The sequence below is a fragment of the Xenopus laevis genome, chromosome 1S (genome assembly GCF_017654675.1).
Source record: "Xenopus laevis strain J_2021 chromosome 1S, Xenopus_laevis_v10.1, whole genome shotgun sequence".
NCBI lineage: Eukaryota > Metazoa > Chordata > Amphibia > Anura > Pipidae > Xenopus > Xenopus laevis.
In genome coordinates this window covers 93,785,334-93,808,111 of record NC_054372.1, presented here as the reverse complement: position 1 = coordinate 93,808,111, position 22,778 = coordinate 93,785,334, and the positions used below count along the sequence as shown (strand labels likewise).

General features: G+C 41.0%; 1 protein-coding gene across 1 annotated transcript; it reads right to left on the bottom strand.

The window, feature by feature from the left end:
- Positions 1 to 1,586: 1,586 nt before the first annotated feature.
- mknk2.S (MAPK interacting serine/threonine kinase 2 S homeolog) lies at positions 1,587 to 22,740 on the bottom strand. Its single transcript, NM_001097096.1, is given in 14 exon segments — positions 1,587 to 5,337; positions 5,815 to 5,858; positions 5,959 to 6,123; positions 6,233 to 6,427; positions 7,808 to 7,903; positions 8,566 to 8,621; positions 8,753 to 8,857; positions 9,286 to 9,359; positions 15,629 to 15,708; positions 16,383 to 16,480; positions 16,669 to 16,770; positions 16,885 to 16,969; positions 19,317 to 19,508; positions 22,679 to 22,740. Coding segments are annotated over 13 exon segments (1,404 nt in total). The 5' UTR covers positions 19,368 to 19,508; positions 22,679 to 22,740; the 3' UTR covers positions 1,587 to 5,084.
- Positions 22,741 to 22,778: the final 38 nt, after the last annotated feature.

Genomic DNA, 22,778 nt, shown 5'->3' with positions numbered 1-22,778 from the left:
TGTTTCTTGTTTTCCCTCCCCAAGGAAAAAAAACCTTTTTACACTAAGGGCTATGTCACAAGTAGTGCGAAGTGGCCCATGGAACATTGCCTCCAAAGTGTATTTTTGGATTGTTATGTCACCAGCAGGACAGGCGATCTCCAGAGGACAACCAAGCGCAACATGTGACATAATCCTTAACCAAGTTAAAGAAGTCTACAATTCCACAGTGCATTACAAAGTATGTTGCATATAAACCTTTGGCAGTTTAAAAAAAAAAAAAAAAGTTATTTTGTATGAGCTATGCCCAAATTTTTTTCTGAGAAGAATTTTATATAAAAAATAAAGTTGATTTCTCATGTTCTCTATTATGGGCATAGCTATTAAACCCATTTTTATCTACATGGACTAGAGAGAACGTCTTAATGAGAAATCAGACTTTATAAAAGCAGAGTGATTTACACCTTCTATGCTAGAAAACTTTTTTTTTTTTTTTTTTCTGTTAACTACAGAATTTCCTTAATTTGTCACAAAATGAACAAGTTCCAAAAGCTTATTTAAACCCGCACTTGCCCTCCTTAAAGGGGTTGTTCACCTTCCAAACACTTTTTTCAATTTAGTTGTTTTTAGATTGTTCCCTAGAAATAATGACTTTTTCCAATTACTTTCCATTATTTATTTTTTACGTTTTTTCCAAAATCTAAGTTTAAAGTTGAATGTTCGTGTCTCTGGTGTTTCAGTCTGACAGCTCAGTAATTCAGGTGCAGACTCTGAACTGTTACAATTTTGCAACATTGAGTTGATACATTTCTCAGCAGCATCTCTGGAGTATTAGCAACAATTGTATCAAGTCTAACAGCTGCCTGTAATGAAACCCAGAGATTCTGCTCAGCAGGGACAAAGATAAGAAATGTATCAACTAAATGTATCAATTTAGAACAGTTTACAGGATCGGCGACCCCCCTCCCAGAGCTGCTTCAGAAGGAGAGAAATGACACTTTATACTTCAATATTAGAAAAACCGTGACACATAGAAAATACAAAGTCATTGGAAAAAGTCGTTATTTCTGGTGATCTATCTGATAACAACTAGTTGTTTGAAGGTGAACAACCCCTTTAAAAAAAAAAAAAAATCCCCTTACATCTCGGTATTAATAAAACTTTCAGAACCTCTCATCCTGATTTTCTTAAGAGGGGGTAAAATGGTATTCCCAATAAGATGCTTATACAAAATGGGTTATTTTATGTTTCATAGGCATTTCCCTACAATGTAACACTTTCAATATAAAGCTGAAGTGCCTTTTCATAAAAAACAAACAAAGGCATTTTACAGGTTGATAACTTCCATTCGCATAGGTAATAGAAAAAAACAAAAACAAAGCAACATCTGCTAAGAGTTTGACGACAAAAAGACCAGATACGATTAAATCCATTTCCCTGGACTACCTTGAGAGAAGGGGATTTAAAGAGAAAAAATGTATTTCCCAAGGAATAAAGCCACTGGGAATGTCATTTCATAACCCTTACAATACTTTTCCCTGACCTCAACAATGTTTTCATACAGGTTTCTGCACACAGCAGATTCAAGTGTTCTTAATATAAGAAAATCTTCTTCTGGATAGAACAAAAGAAAAAAATACTTGAAAAAACAATTCAAGAAATTGCAAAATTGCAGATGGATCCCTTTAGCGGGATCTCCAATTCTAGTTCTGCAGTATATGGGAAGCACTCACTCTTAGCTGAGGGTACAACACAAGTAATATGGGCACATAGGGGTATCAGACTCAGTGCTCATCATTCTGGTAATGGAATGTCTAGATCCCAACATGATTGTGTATATCAACCCTATGAGGGTGACTGAATGTGAAACACCCTGATAGCTTTGTAAAGCTTTCAAATTTAAATTTTTTTCTATACATTCTTGTAGACATGTGGAGAAACACACATCCCAAATGTGTATACGCGATACACACATGCAGAAAAACATAGGCAAACCGATATGAATTGGGCTAGCCCAATTAGCCGAATGCATTCATTAAGCTATCTGAACTTTATGCCAATTCCTGTGGCAATTTGGGGCTATCTGTATTGTGAGAGAAGCATTTATCCTGACAATGCCCCCTTAAAATTGCACTTGGGCTACAAAACTCCTGAACATTCATTTTCATAGCAGAGCATCACCACATGCATGTCTATAAAAGCAGGTCCATAATGTTTAAGTTCACTTTTGCATGGCTACATGTAGGGCATAACATTGTCTAAAAGTAAAATAGAAATAGACCACTGGCAATTTTTTAATTACAGAAAAGCTTGATCTTAGTACATGCTCTGTCCGGGGGTCTGGCAGACTCTGCATCCGGCTTATGGCCTGTGACCACCAGCACTAACTTGTGTGTTTCAAAGACACACAAGTCAGGAGGGGAGTGGGGGCACCTAAGTGCCTCCTGCCCCTCATGAATACAGTGCTGGCTAACATGGGCAGCACTGTGTTCATCAGGGAGCATACCAGTCTCTGTGCTGCGATTTGGAGTGCATAGACCTACTGCAATACGTATGTGCAGAAAGTACATAAAGTGCAAAAAGCATGGCAGACGGCACCTGTTTTCTGCACACAATAAATACCCCCTATTGGAACACTGGTCTTTTTGCACATTAATTTCTTCTGTGATGTGAAATCCATACCGTCAAAGAACCTTACTTTTCAAAGCTGTGAATGAATGAATTAACTGAACAAATACAGCCAAGCAAACACTCTCATAAACTAGGGTTGGAAATTAAAACAACGTTTTTAGCAAGCATTTGGAAATTTTAAAAAAGCAGTCTGTAGACAGACAACTACAGCTTCCCAAATGCAGAAATACATGGCAAAAGCTTTCCTTACAATAGTATGATCAATCCTTACCAGAGCAGCAATTTACTTTAAAACCACACATTTATATACTTTGTCCAACAAACCAAAGAACTATGCTGCATCAAAACATCCCTACCCTTTGAGCAGTAACCCAAACATTTGGGAATGCTTATGTGGAGTATTACACAACTTTGAGCATATTCTTTCCCAAATTGTACATACCATTACTCAATGTGACCTCCAGGAACTCCCTCTGCAAAACTTCTATGAAAAGATCAGTACACATACAAAACCTGAACATTCTATCTTCACTAACATTTCTAAAGCTGCAGTTTTGGGAAGCAACTTGGCCTAAACCCCTGGGTAACCAAGTTCTGTCCATGCAATCTACCAATATGTTAGATTTTTAGTTTAGCTCACACCTTACTACAGTTTGCAAATTAAACTAGTTTCTGTGCAACCATGCTTGATGAATCGTAATTGCCAATTCACATGGGCAGATTATAAATCAGTGAATATGTATGATGCATGTTGGTGTGCCACCTCAGTCCTTAATGGACACAATTTAAATCCATCATAATATATGACCACTCGCCCCATGTTATATAGCACAATAAGGATCCACTTCAGACATTTTCTGAGACCTTATTCATGTTACAATTTAGCAGGATGTGGAGTTTAAACTATCCAGGACTAGATCATTATCACCCTAATGACATGGGGTTAGTGTATAAGCAGTTCAAATCGAATTATCAAATCTTGTTTCCTGCATAAAAACTGGGTATATTCAGCAATAACAGTAATCAGTGGATCAATTGGCTTTTACACTCATTCTCTAAACCACATGATCAAGATCTATCTGCATTTAGAAATACTGCTCTCTAAACAGTTATTTGATATCTTCTTTCTTGGAAAATAAGTAGCAAATCTTACTTAAATTACAATGTGGGGAACTCAAAGTCTGCTTCCCTTAGCAGATAATCATACTCAAGTGTACAGGGGGCGTTACAGTACTTATACCATAAACGCAGAGGCAGTTTCAAATTGAGAACAGTTTCTAAAGGACAGCAATTGACATCACGGCTTAAGCAAAGGTGGATAATAAACTCAGCTCAAGTAAGAAACCAAAATCAACCAAGCAAAAAAAAGTGAGGGCATCCATTATATGTGCATGGTCAGGAGTGCAGGAGCTTGAGTAACACTTCTAAATCTGAATGGCTGTTTCCCACACATGCAGGCCTTTTCTCCCAATTCTACAATGGATGGGTGAATAAATCAACACTTTTGCACCACAAATATTAATTTCAATGCTACATGTTTGCTTCGGACACCAAACCCAACCCCATACCTCCTACACATACCCATTGGTGAAAGGAGTAATTTCACAGTCTGTCAACACAGGAATTCTCTTCCTGTTAAGAAAACAGCAATATAGTGAACCTTTGGTAAAAACAAAATAAAAAATATATGGAAAACAAAAAAAAAGCCTTTAAGGCATTTTCTTAAAGGATCTTTTGAATGGAAAAAACACCTTCATACTCCAGCAAATTAAATGGAATCCAGCCAATATGAAATCTTTTGCTGGGTAGAATATTCATGTATTAAAAAGAATATATTATCCCATATAAAATACTCACACCACTGTGAGTATACTATATTTTATACATACACGTTTTCTTCACGCACTGCTCTATAAGGACATTTGACTCATTTTCAATCATTCTGTGCCTCGCCATAGGCAGTTTCATACAGACCAGAATGGATTTCTAGGATTCATACTGTAACCACTGAAAAGATGTTGGATATTTTCATGAACTAAATCTGAAGGGAATTTAAAAATCAACAGCTCATTTTATCCAAGTTTAAGCTTTAAAAACCTGCACTTTTTGTAATAAAAGTTTTAAATCCCTTTCGTGGTGTTCAGCAGTATAAAAATTCTAGAGAAAAATGTTGTACTATTGTTGCTTTGCCCAGCATAGCAACTTGATTTCATGCAGCGCTCTGAGAAGAATTAATTGCAATCAGCAAAGGAGGGGAACAAATCGTAAGATTCTGAGCCCAAATATTTCTATACGGCACCTTAGAGAAATTGTTAAATGCGTAATAGGATGAATTATTGTGCGTACCACCTTAACAAACTGTTAATGGAACAGTGGGCCAAAAGCAGTGTAAGGAAGACCCATTCACCGGGATAGGCAAATAAAACAAGTCGCAAATGCACACGCGGCTCAAATGAAAATATAGACACTTATATTTAGTCACTGACAATAAGCAGGGGTGCCAAACTGGGAGGGGATAATCCCCCCTTGCTGCCCTGTTGTCGCCTTTTTGCCAGTTTTGACTCTGAAGGTGGAGATAGTTGCATGGAGCAAGAGGTAGCTTTCACCACAATGGGGCAGGATAAGGAGCTTTCTGTTCCTTCTTCTTCCTCCTCCCGTTCCATTAGCTGGCGGTTCATTGCAATGGCTTCTGCCGCAAATGAAGTAAGATCTTTGGCACTGCTGTTCCTGTGCAGGGTAGATTAAAGAAAAGGAAATTAGCTATATAATTAGATTCAATTGTAATCCATTATGCAAGGGGCATTTTTAGAGGACTTGAATTCCAAAATTGCTCCCTACCACCTGCCATTGACCCAAATAGTCAATACTTTACAGTGCCAGTACTGTGCTTTTCAACACAAATTGCTTAAAAGAAACTGCCTGACGAAAAGCACTGTTTATGCAGCCATCAATAATGTTTAAACAGTAATTGTAATTTTTTATCTACACAAAACATTTCCAATGTGGGTAGTAGTGACTACACAGATACAACAAAGATAATGGCATACTGGTTTCAAACATACATAGCAGTAGAGATCATTAAAGTTAAGGTGACAGACTTTACTTCACTTGCTAAACTCACAGATGTCATCATTCACCTCAAGTAAAGAACCAGTAATTATTTTAAAATGCAAAATTCATGGGCAGAAGTACCATGCTACTCACCGTTGCAAGATAATTGGAGTGGGAAGAGTGTTGTCAGGCGCATTCTAAAATTGAAGAAAAAAAAAAAGGAAAAGAAAAAGTAAGGAACAGAAGAATCAGGCTTTACATGCTGGATGAACAATTTAATACATATAACCAACTTACCCCCTGCACCCATGGGTGCTGCAGGACTTGTGCTGCACTCAGTCTCTTCTTGGCATCCCGAAGCAGCAGTTTTGAGATAAGATCTTTGGCTCCAGTTGAGATATGAGCCCAATCTTTCTCAGGGAATTCATACTTTCCTTCCTGAATACTTACAAAAAGCATGTTCTGCAGGAAAATATGGAGAAAATGCAAATTAAGCGGAGCTCAAAATTGAATTGTGAAAGCATGAACACATGCAACTACAGATACAGGGAAAATAAGAAAGAAATCTTACTTGGCATGTAGGACAGGCTTCGCCTCGATCCCAGCCACAATCACTCCCACAGTGACCCACAAATGGAGGATATCCACTCAACATGATGTACAAGATCACTCCAAGACTCCACAAGTCACAACGTTTATCGTATATTGATGCTTCTTCATTAAAAGCTTCTACAACTTCAGGGGCCATATACTCTGCAGATCCACACTGTAAGGACAGATGCTTCTATTAATGCACAGATACCAACAACTGTAAAGCTAAATTTAGCCAGTGGTAAAGTCAGTTTAACTTGGCAAAAAACTCTTTTACTATATTAAAATAGAAAAGTGGTAGTTTTACCAACATAGCTATCAATATGTGTATTCAAAACAATGACAAACTAGACTTTGAGCACCATATTAATATAAAAATTAAAAAACAAAATGTAAAAAAAAAAATGGCACAGCTGACCAACTTTTAAATGTGATCGTATTAAGTGCTTTGTTTAAATTTAATTTCAAAGAAAGGATCACTAACAGTTAAACAGAAACACTATTTTAGAATATATTCTGTAGTATGAAAATCATCCAGGAGGAAAAAATATGCACATTAGATACATGTGATTTAAAAAAAAAAAAAAAGCAAAAGAAATGGACAGCTGAATATATAAGTATACATCTATTTTTTTAAATGCATATGCTGTGCAAGTAAAATAAGTTTTATTGTCAACTAGCATATATAAAGTAGCTACCAGGCAAAGGTTAATAAGCACACAAGGTCACTTTCGGACAAAGTTTTTACTCCCTACTGAAGCCTCTGCCAGAAAAACCCTGGGATTATGCCAGGGAACAGTTGCTTTCTGAGAAAAGGCAGAAGGGAGGAGAGTGGGTGTGTGGGTGTGAAGGCCCCTGGAAGCCAGCGGACAACCACCAGATATCCTTTATCGTGTAATGACTAAAAGCTAAGAAAAAAAAAAAATGAAGTGTGTAAAACCAGGACCATCTGCATGCGTTTCCACCTGTACTATAAAAATTGAAGTGGCTCCCTATTAAATGGACTCTGATCTTTAATGTGAATCTGTAGATTCTTCCTTAGATTGTAAATTTTGCCGAGACAAGGACTGATGCGAGCCATGAACAATCTCCAAAGCACTGTATAAATGTTTTGGTGCTAAATAAAGAATGGAAATAGGAGGTTGGGTGATGAAAAGTTAAACTAAACTAAAGTAAGGATCTGCAGCAATCAGAATTAATGCTCAAGTGAGTGAGACAGCCACACTTAACGGTAGGCTGAATACCTCAGGTCTTTGCACTTTCTCTTAACGTTACTAATTCTATGTACTACACATGTATGACTTCAGGGAAAGACCGGTGCCAGGAAGGGAGCAAAGCATGCACATTCTATCCCCAGTATACCGGTCTGTGTTGAACCTTTAGACTGCAAAGGGAAAGCTATACTAATAAATGTTTTTATCACGACATTTGTTTCTTGAAAAATTACTGCATACAAGTTTGGTAGTTTCAAAGTAGCTTCCTTTAAGACTGCCTACTTTTGCAGTAAGCGTGGAGCATAGTAGAGAAGAGACCATAATTTAAAATAAATTCTTACTGGTGTCAGCAGCTCTGGGGTGGAGATTGGGGAGCAGTCGCTGTTCAGCTTAATACCACTTCCAAGGTCAAAGTCACAAATCTTCACTGGTGACACCTTTAGAACAAACAGAACACAATAAATAATGTACAAGTCCCCCAAAATGTTTAGTTGTTTTTTTTTTTAGCATGTTAATGAAGGGACAAAACAGACAAGTGTCATCATTGAAAAAAAGTACATAAACAATTTTCAGTGGTCCTTGTTTAATGCATTGCACATACTTTTTATAATGAATAATAGGTTATGCGTAAGGGCAATCAAGCAACAATATAATAGCAGGCAATATGTAGGACATTGTATTACAGGTATGGGACCGGTTATCAAGAATGCTTGGGACCTGGGGGTTTTCGGATAACGGATCTTTCCATAATTTGGATCTTCATACCTTAAGTCTACTAGAAAATCATGTAAACATTAAATAAACCCAATGGGCTGGTTCTGCTTCCAATAAGGGTTAATGATAGCTTAGTTTGGATTAAGTACAAGGTACTGTTTTATTATTACAGAGAAAAAGGAAAAATATTTAACATTTGGAATTTTTAGATAAAATGGAGTCTATGGGAGATGGGCATTCCGTAATTCGGAGCTTTCCATGCCTGTGCTGAATTGTGTTAGGAAATGTATAAAGTAAGTTACTTTAATATCATGTTTTTGAATATCTCTTCCAATATGACCCTCACCAATTCGATTAGATACATAACTTTAACGAGCAGACTTACTTGATGAGGGCTTTCACAAAGAATATTTTCGGGTTTCAGGTCCCTATGTGCTATACCTGCAAAATAATATAGAACTGGGTCACTCAAAAGACCTGGATGCTGGATGACTCAAGCCTGCAGGGTTCATTAACAAATTTATTTTCCCTTCAACCTTGATTGTAAGTGACCTACTCAGCCGAGAACACACCTTTGTTGTGCAAATAGTTCAGAGCTTCTGCAATGTCCCGCACCACAAAACTGGCCTCCCGTTCATTGAAATGCCTGCGCCTGTGAATGTGATTCAGTATGGAACCTGTAGACCAAATACAAAGTTAATTTTAGAACAGGAATTGTTAACTTTAGGTGGACAAGAGAAAGGTTATCTTAATTTCGCAGCTATGAAAACAGAGGACTTGGAACACCCACTTAGCTTTAACATATCTGATTGAAAAAGAAAAAAAAATTGCCGGCAAACGTGATTTTTCTTAATATACTGTACACAAGTTCAAAGAAAAAAAAAACCATTTAGTGTAATCAGTGTGAGCATAGAAATGACTAAATAGTTCCATTATGAGTCTCACACAGCTATTGTAGGTTGAAAACCTTCCAGCAATTTTATTCTTCTAGATAAATTTTATTTTACAAAAGTACACAGTAAGAGCAGGCATTTTACTTATTATAAAATGTGTTTCAGTATATAAATCAAAGTTTTGTCTAAAAAGGGATGCAAAGAACACTCACCACCACACATCTTCTCAAACACCAGATAGAATTTATCTTCTTCTTCAAAGAACTCTATTAGTTCCAATACATTGCTGTAGAGAAGAAGAATATTTTTGTTGTGGTCAAAAGTGTACATGACTACAATTTACACAAGTCTAAAGTACGCAGATATCATGAAGACAAGAAAGGATAACAAGCAAACAAATTGGTGATAGCTTAAAGGGCACCTGTTGGGTAAAAATGTTATCCCCAACCAAAGGTGTGGGCTAATAGAGCCTGCATTCCGGTTGGGGATAACAGTAGTTTTAAAAAGAAAAAAATGCCCCCCACCAGGCTACCCACAACGGGAGGGAGCTCCTGGTGCGAGCAGCCATGTCCGGTCACTCGCATGCACATAATGAAAAGCTGCACAACATGGCTGCTCACACTGGGAGCTCCCTCCCGGTGCAGGTAGCCCAACGCAGATGAGGAGCGTTAAAACAAAAAAAACAGGATTTTTCATACTCACCGTTAAATCTGTTTCTCTGTAGTCGATAGGGGGACACAGGGACTATGGGGTTAAGCTCCACCCTCCAGGAGGCAGGACACTTATTCAAATGAAAAAAGGGGGCGTGCCAGTACTGCGGCTTAACCCCAGGCTAGAGCCAATGTATTCAGTTGGTACCAAAGACCTGCTAACCAAAAAACATAAGTAATGCTCATATAAAATATTAACGGCAGAACAGATAACTCAGGAAGAAATTCCACACAGACCAACATGGTCAAACTCGCATAGGGCGGGAAGCCCTGTGTCCCCCTATCGACTACAGAGAAACAGATTTAACGGTGAGTATCAAAAATCCTGTTTTCTCTGTTGTCTCAAGGGGGACACAGGGACTATGGGGACTTAACAAAGCAGCCCCAGAACAGCAGGGTGGGAGCGAGAGAAAAGACACATTATTGCACCACAGAGTGCAACACCTTGCGGCCAAAGGCGGCTTCCGCAGAGGAAAACTGTCAATTTTGTAAAATTTTGTGAAGGTATGAACGGAGGACCAGGTAGCCGCTCTGCAGATCTGGTCCAAAGAAGCCGAGTTGCGCCATGCCCAGGAGGCTCCCACCGACCTCGTGGAATGGGCTCAGACGCCCTCTGGCGGAGATTTACCTTTGGCTAGGTAAGCCTGACGAATGGTCTCCCGTAACCATCGAGCAATGGAGGTCTTGGATGCTGCCAGACCTCGGCGGGCCCCAGAAGGCAGTACGAAAAGATTTTGAGACAGTCGAAAATCCTTGGATCTCTGAATATACCAGCGGAGAGCCCGGACAACGTCCAGACTATGAAGTCTGCGTTCTTTGTCGTTCTTGGGATCCGGGCAGAGTGAGGGTAGAACGATCTCCTGATTTATGTGAAAGGATGAAACCACCTTAGGCAGAAAGGACGGTAAGGTGCGGAGCACCGCTTTGTCTTTGTGGAAGACAAGGAAGGCAGGATCGCAAGATAAGGCACCGAGTTCGGACACTCTCCGAGTTGAGGATATTGCCACGAGGTAAGCCATTGTTCAGAGACAGTCCCGAGAGGCTCGAAGGGGGGATCCAAGAGAGCATCCAAAACAGTATTCAGGTCCCAGCCAGGGACTGGTGGACGGAATGGAGGACTGATGTGTGCTACACCCTGCAGAAAGGTGCGGACGGAATCATCCAGAGCCAAACGGTGTTGAAACAATACAGAGAGAGCTGAAACTTGAACTTTCAAGGAACTGAGCTTCAGGCCCAACTGCAGACCCCGTTGGAGAAAAGACAGCACTCTAGGGATGTTACAGTCCGTGAAGGAAAAGGGGCTGGAGATGGGAATTGCAGTGTCGTTGCACCAATTCCAATAGTTGCGCCAGACTCTGTGATAAGCTTTAGATGAAGTGGGCTTGCGTGATTGCAGCATAGTAGCAATGACATCCTCCGCTATTCCCTGTCGTTTCCAGATGGCCGCCTCAATAGCCAACCCGTCAAAACGAAGAGGCCCGGGTTTTGGTGGGAGATGGGACCCTGGCGGAGTAGATCGTTCCTGAGGGCCAAGCGAACGGGCGGTGCTATGGACATGTCCCGGAGATCCGAGAACCACGTTCTTCTGGGCCAGAATGGAGCTATGACAATGACTGTGACAGGGGACCGCTTGATCTTCTTTAGAACCCGCGGTAACATGGGAAGAGGCGGGAACATTTAGGCCAGGTCGAACAGCCAACGTTGTGTCATGGCGTCGACTCCTGCAGCGAGAGGATCCCGTGAGCGGGCGAAGAAAGTGTTCACTTTGCGGTTGTTCCTGGAGGCCATCAGGTCGATTTGAGGATGCCCCCAACGACGAACGAGGTCCGCAAAGGCTTCCGGGTGAAGTTCCCATTCCCCTGGGTCCAGGAGATTGCGGCTGAGAAAGTCCGCTCTGGTGTTGTCGACTCCCGGGATGTGAATGGCGGACAGCCTTGCCGCATTGGATTCTGCCCAACTTAGAATCTGCTGAACTTCCGCTAGCGCTGCTCTGCTACGGGTTCCTCATTGGCGGTTTATGTATGCGACTGTGGTGGAGTTGTCGCTTTGGACTCTTATCGCTTTGGCCTGGAGAAGAGAGGACCAGTGAAGGAGCGCCAACTTTACGGCGCGGAGTTCCAGGATGTTTATGGAGAGTTTGGACTCCGCGGGAGACCACAGACCTTGTGCGGATAGGGAGTTGAATGTTGCTCCCCACCCCAGGAGACTGGCGTCGGTCGTGAGAACCGTCCAATCCGGTGTGGCCCAGGATTGACCCCTGGAAAGATTGCTCGGCTTGAGCCACCACTGAAGAGACAGCTTGGTGGAGGGTAGAAGATTCATCTTCTGAAGGAGAGATCCGCCCTTCCAGGCAGCTAGAATGTTGGATTGAAGGGGGCGTAGGTGAAGTTGAGCAAAGGGTACCGCCTCTATGGTGGACACCATTGATCCCAGGACTTTCATGGCCAGATGAACAGTAGGGCACGGAGAGTGCAGGAGAAGTTTGGAAAGAGATCGTAGCTTCTCCTGTTTGTCGAGTGGGAGGAAGACACGTTGTGTCAGAGTATTGAACTCGAGACCCAGGAAGGTCATCTGGTGACTGGGAACAAGGTTGGATTTCTTCCAGTTGATGGTCCAACCGAATTCTTGTAGCAGGACAATCGCGCGACGGAGATCCTCTTCGCTCCTCTCTGCTGTGCTGGCCTTGAGTAGCAGATCGTCCAGATAAGGGGTCACCAAAATCCCCTGAAGCCGCAATGCCGCAGCCGTCACCGCCATAAGTTTGGTGAACACCCTGGGGGCTGATGTGAGACCGAAGGGGAGCGCCACAAACTGGAAGTGACGATTCTTGAAGGCGAACCTCAGAAACCGATGATGAGGAGGCCAAATTGGGACGTGAAGGTAAGCATCCTTGATGTCTAGGGACATCAGGAATTCCCTCGACTCCATGCCTCGAATGACTAGAACCGGAGCGGATGTACTTGTTGAGGAATTTCAGGTCTAGAACCGGCCTGAATGACCGTCCTTCTTGGGAACTAGAAAGAGGTTGGAGTAGAAACCGGAGAAAGTCTCTGATGGGGGTACCGGGACGATCACCCCACTTTGCTCCATCTTGTTGATGCAATCCAGAAAGGCCTGGCCCTTGGTGGGACTGGTTGGAATTCTGGACATGAGGAATTTTCTTGGGGGAAGGGACGAAAAATCGAGATGATAACCCTCTGTGATGATTTCGTTGACCCAGGCGTCTGAGGAGTGTCGACTCCACACCTCCCGGAATTGCAGAAGTCTTCCCCCTATGGACTGCTGCGGTTCCGGAGGGGATGGCCCGTCAGCCTGATACTGGCTTGTCGGAGGAAGATTTGTTCTGGAATTTGGAATTCTTCCAAGTTGGGCGTCCCTTGTCAGAAGGTTTGGATCGAAAATTGGAGCGTCGAGGCGGACTGTATCTTCGTGAAGATCGGGCAGATTGGCCTCGAAAAAATTTTCTTTGACGAAAGGACTGAGTAGATCTAGCCTTAGCTTGTGGGAGGAATGTGCTCTTTCCCCCAGTGGCTTGGGAAATAATTTTCTCGAGTTCCTCACCGAATAGTCTCTGTCCCTTAAAGGGTATAGAAGTTAGGGACTTCTTAGAACTGAGGTCAGCCGTCCAATTCTTCAGCCAGAGGGTTCGCCTAGCGGCTACTGACTGATAGAGCTGAAGTCCGTGCTGTGATCTGTGCGGTGTCTAGTGTGGTTTCGGACAGATAGGCCGATGCCTCAGCTATAGATTGAACAGATGAGACGAGGTCTACTCTAGGAACACCCTCCTGAATATCAGTAAGGAGGGAGTCAGCCCATGCTTGAATCGCTCTGGCTACCCAGGCCGACGCTAGGACTGGACGTAGGGTAGAACCGGCTGACGAGTAAACGGCTTTGAGAAAACCTTCGAGACGTCGTTCAGATGGGTCTTTGAATGCAGCCGCGTCTGTGACTGGAAGTGTAGTTGATTTTGACAAACGAGAGACAGGAGCATCGACTGTAGGGGGCATAGACCATTTGTCAACCAATTCCTTTGAAAAGTGGTAGGATTTGGAGAATTTGCGAGTGGCTTGAAATTTTCGTTCCGGAAAATTCCACTCTTCTTGTATGATAGCTAAGAGCTGATCGTGAGATGGGAAACAAAGCGAGGATTTGTGTTGTCTTTTGAACAAGCTGGAAGTTTGAGCCTGTTCCTTTGACTGAGAAACTTTTAATACTTCAGTAACACCTTTGATGATATGTTCGATATCGTGTTGGACATCGTGGCCTTTAGCCTCATCCTCAAGTTCCTCTTCATCCTCAGACGACGCCTCTGAGGGGAGAAGTTCGCCCTCTGAATGAGAGGAATCCCCTCCCACAGTTGAACCATCAGAGGGAGTGTGGGTCCCTGTGCGTGGTCTGGAAGGCTCTGGTCTCTTGCGTTTTCCGCTGGATCTTTGACCCAGTCTGGTCAAGGCTTTACCCAAATTATCTGCGAGAGCAGGTAGATTTTGAAGGGAGGCCAGAGACTGTGAGAGTTGCAGAGCCCACAGAGGAGCAGGGGGTTCTGAAGAGGGCCCGGCTGCGTTGTCTTGAGGAGTGTCGTCTCCTGATGGGGGACCCGATAGTTCTGTGTGAGGGAAGTTAGAGCCCCCTGAAACAGGCTCCCTTGGAGCAAGATCTGCAAAGGGGTTCCCCCTGTCCCCCTGGGATTTTGGATTGGCAATTCTTGCAGGCAAAATAGGTGATTTGTCCTGCTGTTGCTGGTGCTCTGCCCCCCCCCCCCGCCCTGGGGAATAGTCCCCCAGACTTACCTTCTGCCATGAGCAGTGTCTGTGGTACCTGCTGAATAACTGGCTGTGCGCACTGAAGTAAAGCAGCTTTGTCCCCAAAAGATATAGGCTGCTGCAAGGGAAATGCGCTGCAAAAACGGACTCTGTAGAGGCGCTAGACAGGATGTTGCGCCCTATAGTTAACTCAGGGTAAGAAGAGAAGCGTGTTGAGGAGTATTGGAAGCGCAAAATGGCCGCCGCATTGGAAAGGGCGCGAGATGCGGCATGAGAGAGAGGCTTGGAACGCGGTTCCGCCCCCTCCTCACCCATGCGTTCCAGGGGAAGCGCGCTGAAGCGCTAATGGCGCCAACAGTCAGGAGACACCTATGCAGTACCCCCTGGCGCAGCGTGTTCCTAGAAGACAAAACTTCCCCACATGCAGCACAACAGCCAGAGCAGTAACAGATTGGGTAGGGGGGAGAGCAACCACAGCGTGAGGTAAAAGTAGCCTTTATACTCACATGCAGCCGCACTGTAAGGCCCTCTGCTCTCCCTCAAGGAGTGCAGGCATGCCTAACCGAGTCTGTTATAGCCTATGGGCCAGGGAATGACTCCAGTGGGCCTCCCACGGAGGGGGTGTACTCAACAGATACAGGTAGCCCTGATTGTGGTAGCACCCCTGTCTACTTGAAGCTTGAAAACTTGGAGCTTGCAGGTTGTCCATCCTCCTAGTAAGCAGGACACTTAAAAACTGAATACATTGGCTCTAGCCTGGGGTTAAGCCGCAGTACTGGCACGCCCCCTTTTTTCATTTGAATAAGTGTCCTGCCTCCTGGAGGGTGGAGCTTAACCCCATAGTCCCTGTGTCCCCCTTGAGACAACAGATAAAAAAAAAAACCTACTGTTAACCCCAACCGGAATGTGGGCTCTATTAGCCCGCACCTTTGGTTGGGGGATAACATTTTTACCCAACAGGTGCCCTTTGATGTACTGTGCATGTCATCCCACATGTAGGTATATAATATAGTGTTTGACACTAGAGTTTAAATAAAAATCACTGTAATAAATTCTCAGAGAAAAGGTAAAATATTTCTTACCTATGTCCCTGACACTGATACAACATCTCCACCTCCCTAAAAACTCGGCTTCTGCTGTGGCCAGGCCTTTTCTCAATTATCTGAAAAACAGATTAAGATTTAAATAAGTTGCTCCAAAATATTTTCTTTGTTAAGTCTTGAATGCCTTTTACTGAAGGAAAAAAAATTACTCATCACAATTTCTATGCAAAGTTCCCTACCAAGACAGCAGTATATAGAAACACTTACATGTAAAAGTAGATAGGGTCTGACATTAAATCAGAATACAATTAAGGTCAGCTTTAAAGCTGGCCATACATGGGCCATCTAATAGGTCTGAAAATCCATCAGAAAATTGATATTCACTTGTTTGGATTAGCTCAATTTGGCCCAGTGCATGGATGACTAAAGTGTATGGTTTATGTCAGACCAAGTGCTTTCACCACCGGCATAAAAACATGAAAAAAAAAAAAAAAAAAATTATATATATATATATATATATATATATATATATATATATATATATATATATATATATATATATATATATATATATATATATATATATATATATATATATATATATATATATGTCTCTTAGTGAAATCTAGATGCTATTCCTGTCTCTGCTGAGAGTCAGCACTGGGTTGTATCCCTGTATTCTCTGTTTTATCACCCAGGAGAAAACACTGTTTGACAGTGTAAATGGTCCAGGTCCAAAGAAATGCACAGTGTAATGAACTTTTTTTTATTTTTAAATAAGATCCCCCCTCACCTTCACAGCATACTCCTTATTGTTGATGAGATTAATGCAGCTCTGAACTTTTGCATAAGCACCTTCGCCAAGAATTTCTTGCTGTAGCTGGTATATATCTAGATAGATTACAGAGAGACACTGATTGCTGCAAACTTTGATACACAGTGATAATGCATACAGAGCAGTGTAGACAGAGAAGTACAGGGGGAAAATAAAAGGTTATAGAACTGGATGTATGATAACCAGAACTAGCAAAATTCAGGGACAGTACAGAGAAAACAAGCAATCCCCTAACACCACATACCTTCAAACCGCCCAGTGAAGCTATCTGTTGCCCTGCAGCGTTTTTTTTTCTTTGTTCTTTTTTTGGCATCAGGGATGTCAATGGGGGCACTGGAAGGCACATCTAGGGCAAAAAGTAAAAATTGTATACTAGATGGCGATTCTTGCTAGATACGTAGTGTTCTATGCCTGCGCTGTTGATGCCCAGACTATTCTCATATGCATATAGTTTGCTTACCAGGACGTGAGGGGCAGTCAAAATTGAACACTGACGACATATTTCTGGCTTCCATCTCATAAGCTGCATCAAAAGGGTTCTGACCCTGTTGGAAAAAGAAATTTCCTTGAAAAATCTCACACTAAAAATCATGAATACACTAGCTAACAGAGATCAGTCTGCCTTTACATTGAAGATACCGTCTTCTATATAACTGTGTACATAAATACAGAATCTCTCATCAAACTGGTATGGGTTTATCCACAAGAGGCATGTCACATGAAGCTAAGCAGCAATAAAACAAAATGCCGAAGAGAGAGTAAGGAATGAAAAGTGCTGGAACATAGTAAAGGCATGGATAATGGATAAAGGCCGGATAATGAATCTTAATTTGGATCATACCTTTTCATACCTTTAGTCTACTAGAAAATCATGTAAACATGAAAAACCCAATAGGCGAGTTCTGTTTCCAATAAGGATTAATCATATCTTAGGTTGGATCAAGTACAAGCTACCGTTTCATTATTACAGAGAAAAAGGAAATAGGTTTTTTAAGATTTGGATTATTTGTTTATAATGGAGTCCACGGGATATGGCCTTTCTGTAATTCTGAACTTTCTGGATAATGGGTTTCAGGATAACAGATCCCATAAAACATTAGAAATGTGTTTTTCCTGGTTTATATAACTAGGGGCTGCGCCAAAAACTTTGAGGACATTTGGGGCACTTGGTTGGAATATGAAGACACTCACTTATATTGTGTTTTGCATGAGAGGGTATTTTAACTGATGGCTCCACTTTCAATATGTATGTCTTTTATGATGTTCATGTCTGTGTTTGTATGATTTGTTATAAAAAAAAAAGCAAAAAGAAAAAAAAAAATGTGTTTTTCCACAATACCCAAGTGGGTAGAGGGAAACAAATGAACCCGGGCTTATGATAAGAAATATGCTTTTGTTCAAAGATTTAACATCAAATCAAGGACAGTGGAATTAAAAAAAAAATAGAATTAAAAATTCCCCAAGATGAGAGGAGGAATAGTGCATGTAAAACAAGCTGTCAGCAGAAGTGTGTTCATGAATCACAGGCAGCTCTTTTAAATTCGCTCACCTCAACTCCTCCCATTTTCCTTCCACCTCTGCCCAGCAACAAGTCTTATTTTAAACAAGGGGGAAGGACGCAAAGACATGCGTCACATAAAGGAAGGACTAGTTCTAACAGAACAAAACACATACCGACACAGGATAGAGCACTGGGATTTTATGAGTGGAGAGGCTAGAGAGGCAGTGAGAGTTTTACACGTGTTGACATGGTGAAAACAGCATTCAACACCCAAACCGTGCCTTGACTAAACCTTTCTGTACACTTTTTCAGCCATAGATAAAACAACCCAAGAACAGAAATCACTGCCTAACCACATAAAATTAAATTCTGATTGCAACAACATGTAATAATTACCACCTAGCTATGCATGTGTGCATATATAAATATACTGTTCCTATATGTGTACAAATACATATACAATGACCGTTCAACTGATGGCAAAGGAGCTGTGAAACTATAACCAGCTTGTACTTTCATTTACATTGAAATTGGAAATGGCAGTGCTGCAAGAGTTGGGAGCACCTATTGCAGGTCACCAGGGGGTAACAACATTCAATAGATAATCAATTAAATATCTGTACAGTTTCTGAAATACAGTTACCCTATAATATCTTCCGTTAAGTCTCTCTTCATACAGACTGGGTCAAAAGATTTTTTGAAACTCAGAATTGAGCTATATTTAGACAATGTCCATAATAGTTCCAATTAAAAGCCTGTTTACGTTACATTGCCCCTCTGAAATCTAAAAAAAGTCTGTTACAATCTGCATCTTATTCAATTCAGCACCATAGGCGACTATGCCCTATACTGGTATTTAAAGCAGCCAGTAACTGTATATTTGCAGTTTTCTAATCCTGCCTTGGGGGGACAGAAAGATGTGTGATTACATGATCAGATAAACATCTAGCCAAGAGGTGGTGTTAAGATATTCGCCATCAATACCCCCCCACCACCACCACTTCCCAAACCACAGCCTTTTATCAGTGAAGATCTGTGTCTCTGAAGATGTCCCCAGGAATTCCTAATTGTCTTTAATGCAGATTCACTGCACATGTTCTGGGATAAATGCAGCTGATTGACTCACAATATGCAGTATATATTTTCACTATAATAGTTACAATACAAAATTGATTGGTAATTGAGAGTCACACTGCAGGGCAGTATAGAAACTAGTGCATTCTGCATCAGAACTGATTAAAGGCACAATAACAAAAAATAAAAGTGCACTTAATAAACAATATTTTCAGCTCCCACTGGTAAAAGTTTTGTATAAAGCAGACCATTTTCTGTCTATTCTGCTGCCACTATACAATAGTAGAATATACAACATATCCGAACATTCAGCATACCTTGAAAGAACGGTGAAATCCTTTCATTTCAGTAGTTTTCTTCTGTACCATGGTGGCCAAAGAACAAAAAGGCAATCCTGAGATAGAAAAGATCCAAAAGATGGATGGGAATCAAAACTATGAGGGTGGGTAGGAATTTGTGAAAAAAATGAATTTGGAAGTGCAGAGATCCCAGATGGCTGGAAAGAGACCCTAAAAGAAAAAAAAATATAACTCATCATTAACACTGCCTCTTTCGAGCAGCTTTTACTAGCTAGATATAGGTTGATAGTTAGCATGTGTATATTTTTGTGAACACACTGTACAATGCAATTTTAACTTTATAAATAACACCATGTTTCAATGTGTGCTGATCCACATTATCATATATTAAATATGAAAGTTTGCTCATTTGTGATTTTGTTCAGACATTGTATGATTAAATGCTACAAATATGCTCAGGGACCATTCTCTCATCTAGGAGGTGCACAACAACTATATTTTGTTCACAAAACACTGGGCCATCAAATACAATGGCTGGTTTTAGAAATGCATTTATAATTACAAAAATGTATTCATCAAGAAACCACAGAGGGCAGTGCTGTTCCATAGAGATAAAACAATGTGCAAATGTAGTTATACCTGGGGGGGGGGTTAAAACAAGTTTAACTTGCATGTACAGGCAGTCCCAGGGTTACGTACAAGATAGGTTTGTTCTTAAGTTGAATTTGTAGGTTATTTGAAACATATACATTTACTTATTAAATGCAACATAGACAGATGTCTGTCTTAACATAGTATTTATTTTTACATTTCTGTGCAGTAGACACCACATACCAGAGGGGATAAGGGAAGTGGTTTATTAAAGCTAAATGCTAATAAAAGTCAAGCAAACCACAGTACATTACTATAATAGCCTCTGTTTGTAAGTATGAGTTGTATGTAAGTCGGGTGTATGTAACTTGAGGACTCCCTGAATTTCACAGGCCTAAAAAATAAAAATTCTTTATTGACACGATTCCCAGTACCTTTTAGCAGCATTATACATGGCAAACATTTGGAAACTATGTGTCCATCATGACTGGGAATATTAAGATCTGTGTTTGTTTCAAAACAGCAAATTAAATGTTTCAATGAACTGGCAGAAATGGCATTGAAAAAGAGTCCTGTGTGGTGAGGCAGCCAATAATTAGAGAAAGAAAAAAAAAAGAAGCATTTTCTGTCTGTATGAAAATAAAACAGTTACAAGTGATCCATACATCAGAAATCCATATTACTGGCAAAACAGCTATATTCAGTTTGTTTAACTAGTGATTTTAGCACAAAATGTAAGATGATACAAATTGCATTTATCATACAACCAATAAGAAAGTGACATCAGAGATGTGATTGACCTAATTTCAGGCCCATACGTACATATATTAGTTTACTAACAGAATGTACACCAGCCAACCACTGCTGTTACCAAACCTTCAATATTTTTGTCTTTATGCAATTTTTAAAAGCACCCACATTTCATTTTCTAGGACAGGCAGTCTACAATACAAATGCAAGAGACTACGGTCTCTGTAAAAATGACAAAAAATAGATAAAAGCATGCTTTTTATTTATTTTGGTTAAGCATGCCAAAATATCTACTTTCCTGCTGTCATTGAAGTACAACTCAATTTATTTCCTCAATCTCTTCCTCCCTATAATAAAGGAAGGATTCTAGCATTTGATAAAAGTTAGAAAAAAAAAAACCAAGGCATCAGACTTGTATACAGAACAGATTCACATATAAGAGAAGAGTCAAGAAAGGTGCTCTGTATATTATGCATCATGTGAAATATAAATATAAAACACTCTTCCCACTTTGACAACTATTAAAAGCAGCTTGAAAACCCTCAGTTACCCAATTAAAAATCGGATTTACTAACACAGCTGTACTCTTGCTGTAACAAGTCATTTTTGCAACAAACATGCACTCCCAAAACTTAAAACGACAGAGTTCAGGGATTTCCCACAATGAACCACACCTCCAGCTCAGGGAATACAGACGGAAGGGCCAAGCACGTGAATTCCGGAAAGGCAGAAAAATAACAATGGATCTATTTTAAATATTTTACTTGTACAATAAGTAGAAGAATTTTACATGCCAGCATTTTACGTTTTCCCTCAATATTTTGTGGTCTCACCAATATATAGACATGCATTCCATAATGAACTTCCCTGATGTTGCATTTTCCCAGATTTTGCATCATTTTCTTCTGGTCCCTTGATTAACGTTAATTGGGGATTTTACTGTATAGGGGAATTGATTACATTTAAAACAGCCTCCAGAATGGACACATAGAGAAGCAGCAGGCTGAGCTTATTCTTTATATCTCACAAGACAAAGACGATCCATTATCCAAGGAGAACATTTGCATCCCAAGGTTCAGAGGTACCAAAGTGCTTGGAAGAGTCCAACATTTAGGTAGAATACTTAATCCCTGTGCATAGAAGCATCCTAGCAGGGAGTCTTGATGATGACGTTTTTGCTTATGATAGAAAACAACAACCATCTCCAAAGACTCTTTCCAGTTTCTTTATTTACACCATTTAGCTATTTACATTTGAAATGTTATTTTGTTTGGCAATCAGGGTTAAGGTCCACGTTATAAATACACCCCAAGAGTCTCCAACACAAGCACAAAGTCAAGTCACAAAGAGTCGCCACATTGTCTCACAATCCCCCCGATCTGATGCATGAGAATGCTACAGGGGAGGCCGCAAAAAGTCCGCCGTGTAAACAATAACAATAGTGACCTCATTCGATGCATCTGCAAAGAAATGGGCAGGTCGCAGCACAGGGAGCTGTAAACACAATATACCGGGGGCCACATTATTATTATTAGCAGCCCTTTTGTTTCACGCTCAACCCCCCCCTGTAGTCTGTTCAGTGGTACAGGCCACATGATCCAGCCTACGTACTCACTGTACATATCCATACGCACACACTACAACGCAGCGCATTATCCCTGCAGACTGCCTCACTGCAGCAATTTAAAGAATATGCTCGCTCGCTCGCTGACACAAACCTTACCGATAAAATTAACACGCATATGCATTTAGGACTGCCACTTTAACACACAAAGTTTATTGTTCAGACTATGTCTAAAGCGCAATCATATCCCGCAATACATGGGTGCGTGCATGTAACATTACACACAAAACTAAAACCGATACCCGAGAGAAAGAGGCACAAAAGAACTTACGCTCTAAACGTTATAATAAAACAAAGCCAGGCTGAAAATATAACTGATTGAAATACCTCCATTTAAGCACTTATATACACCTATGCCCCTAGCAGACATAAAACACATTTAATAAGCGCCGTTGCCCCTCCACAGGCTGCTTACCGAGAGGGCTCTGCAGTGAAAGGGGCACTGCTCACAGCCTACGAGACTCCGCTGCTGTTTACATGAAAGGGCTGAGCTTTGCTTGTGCGACTGACAGCCT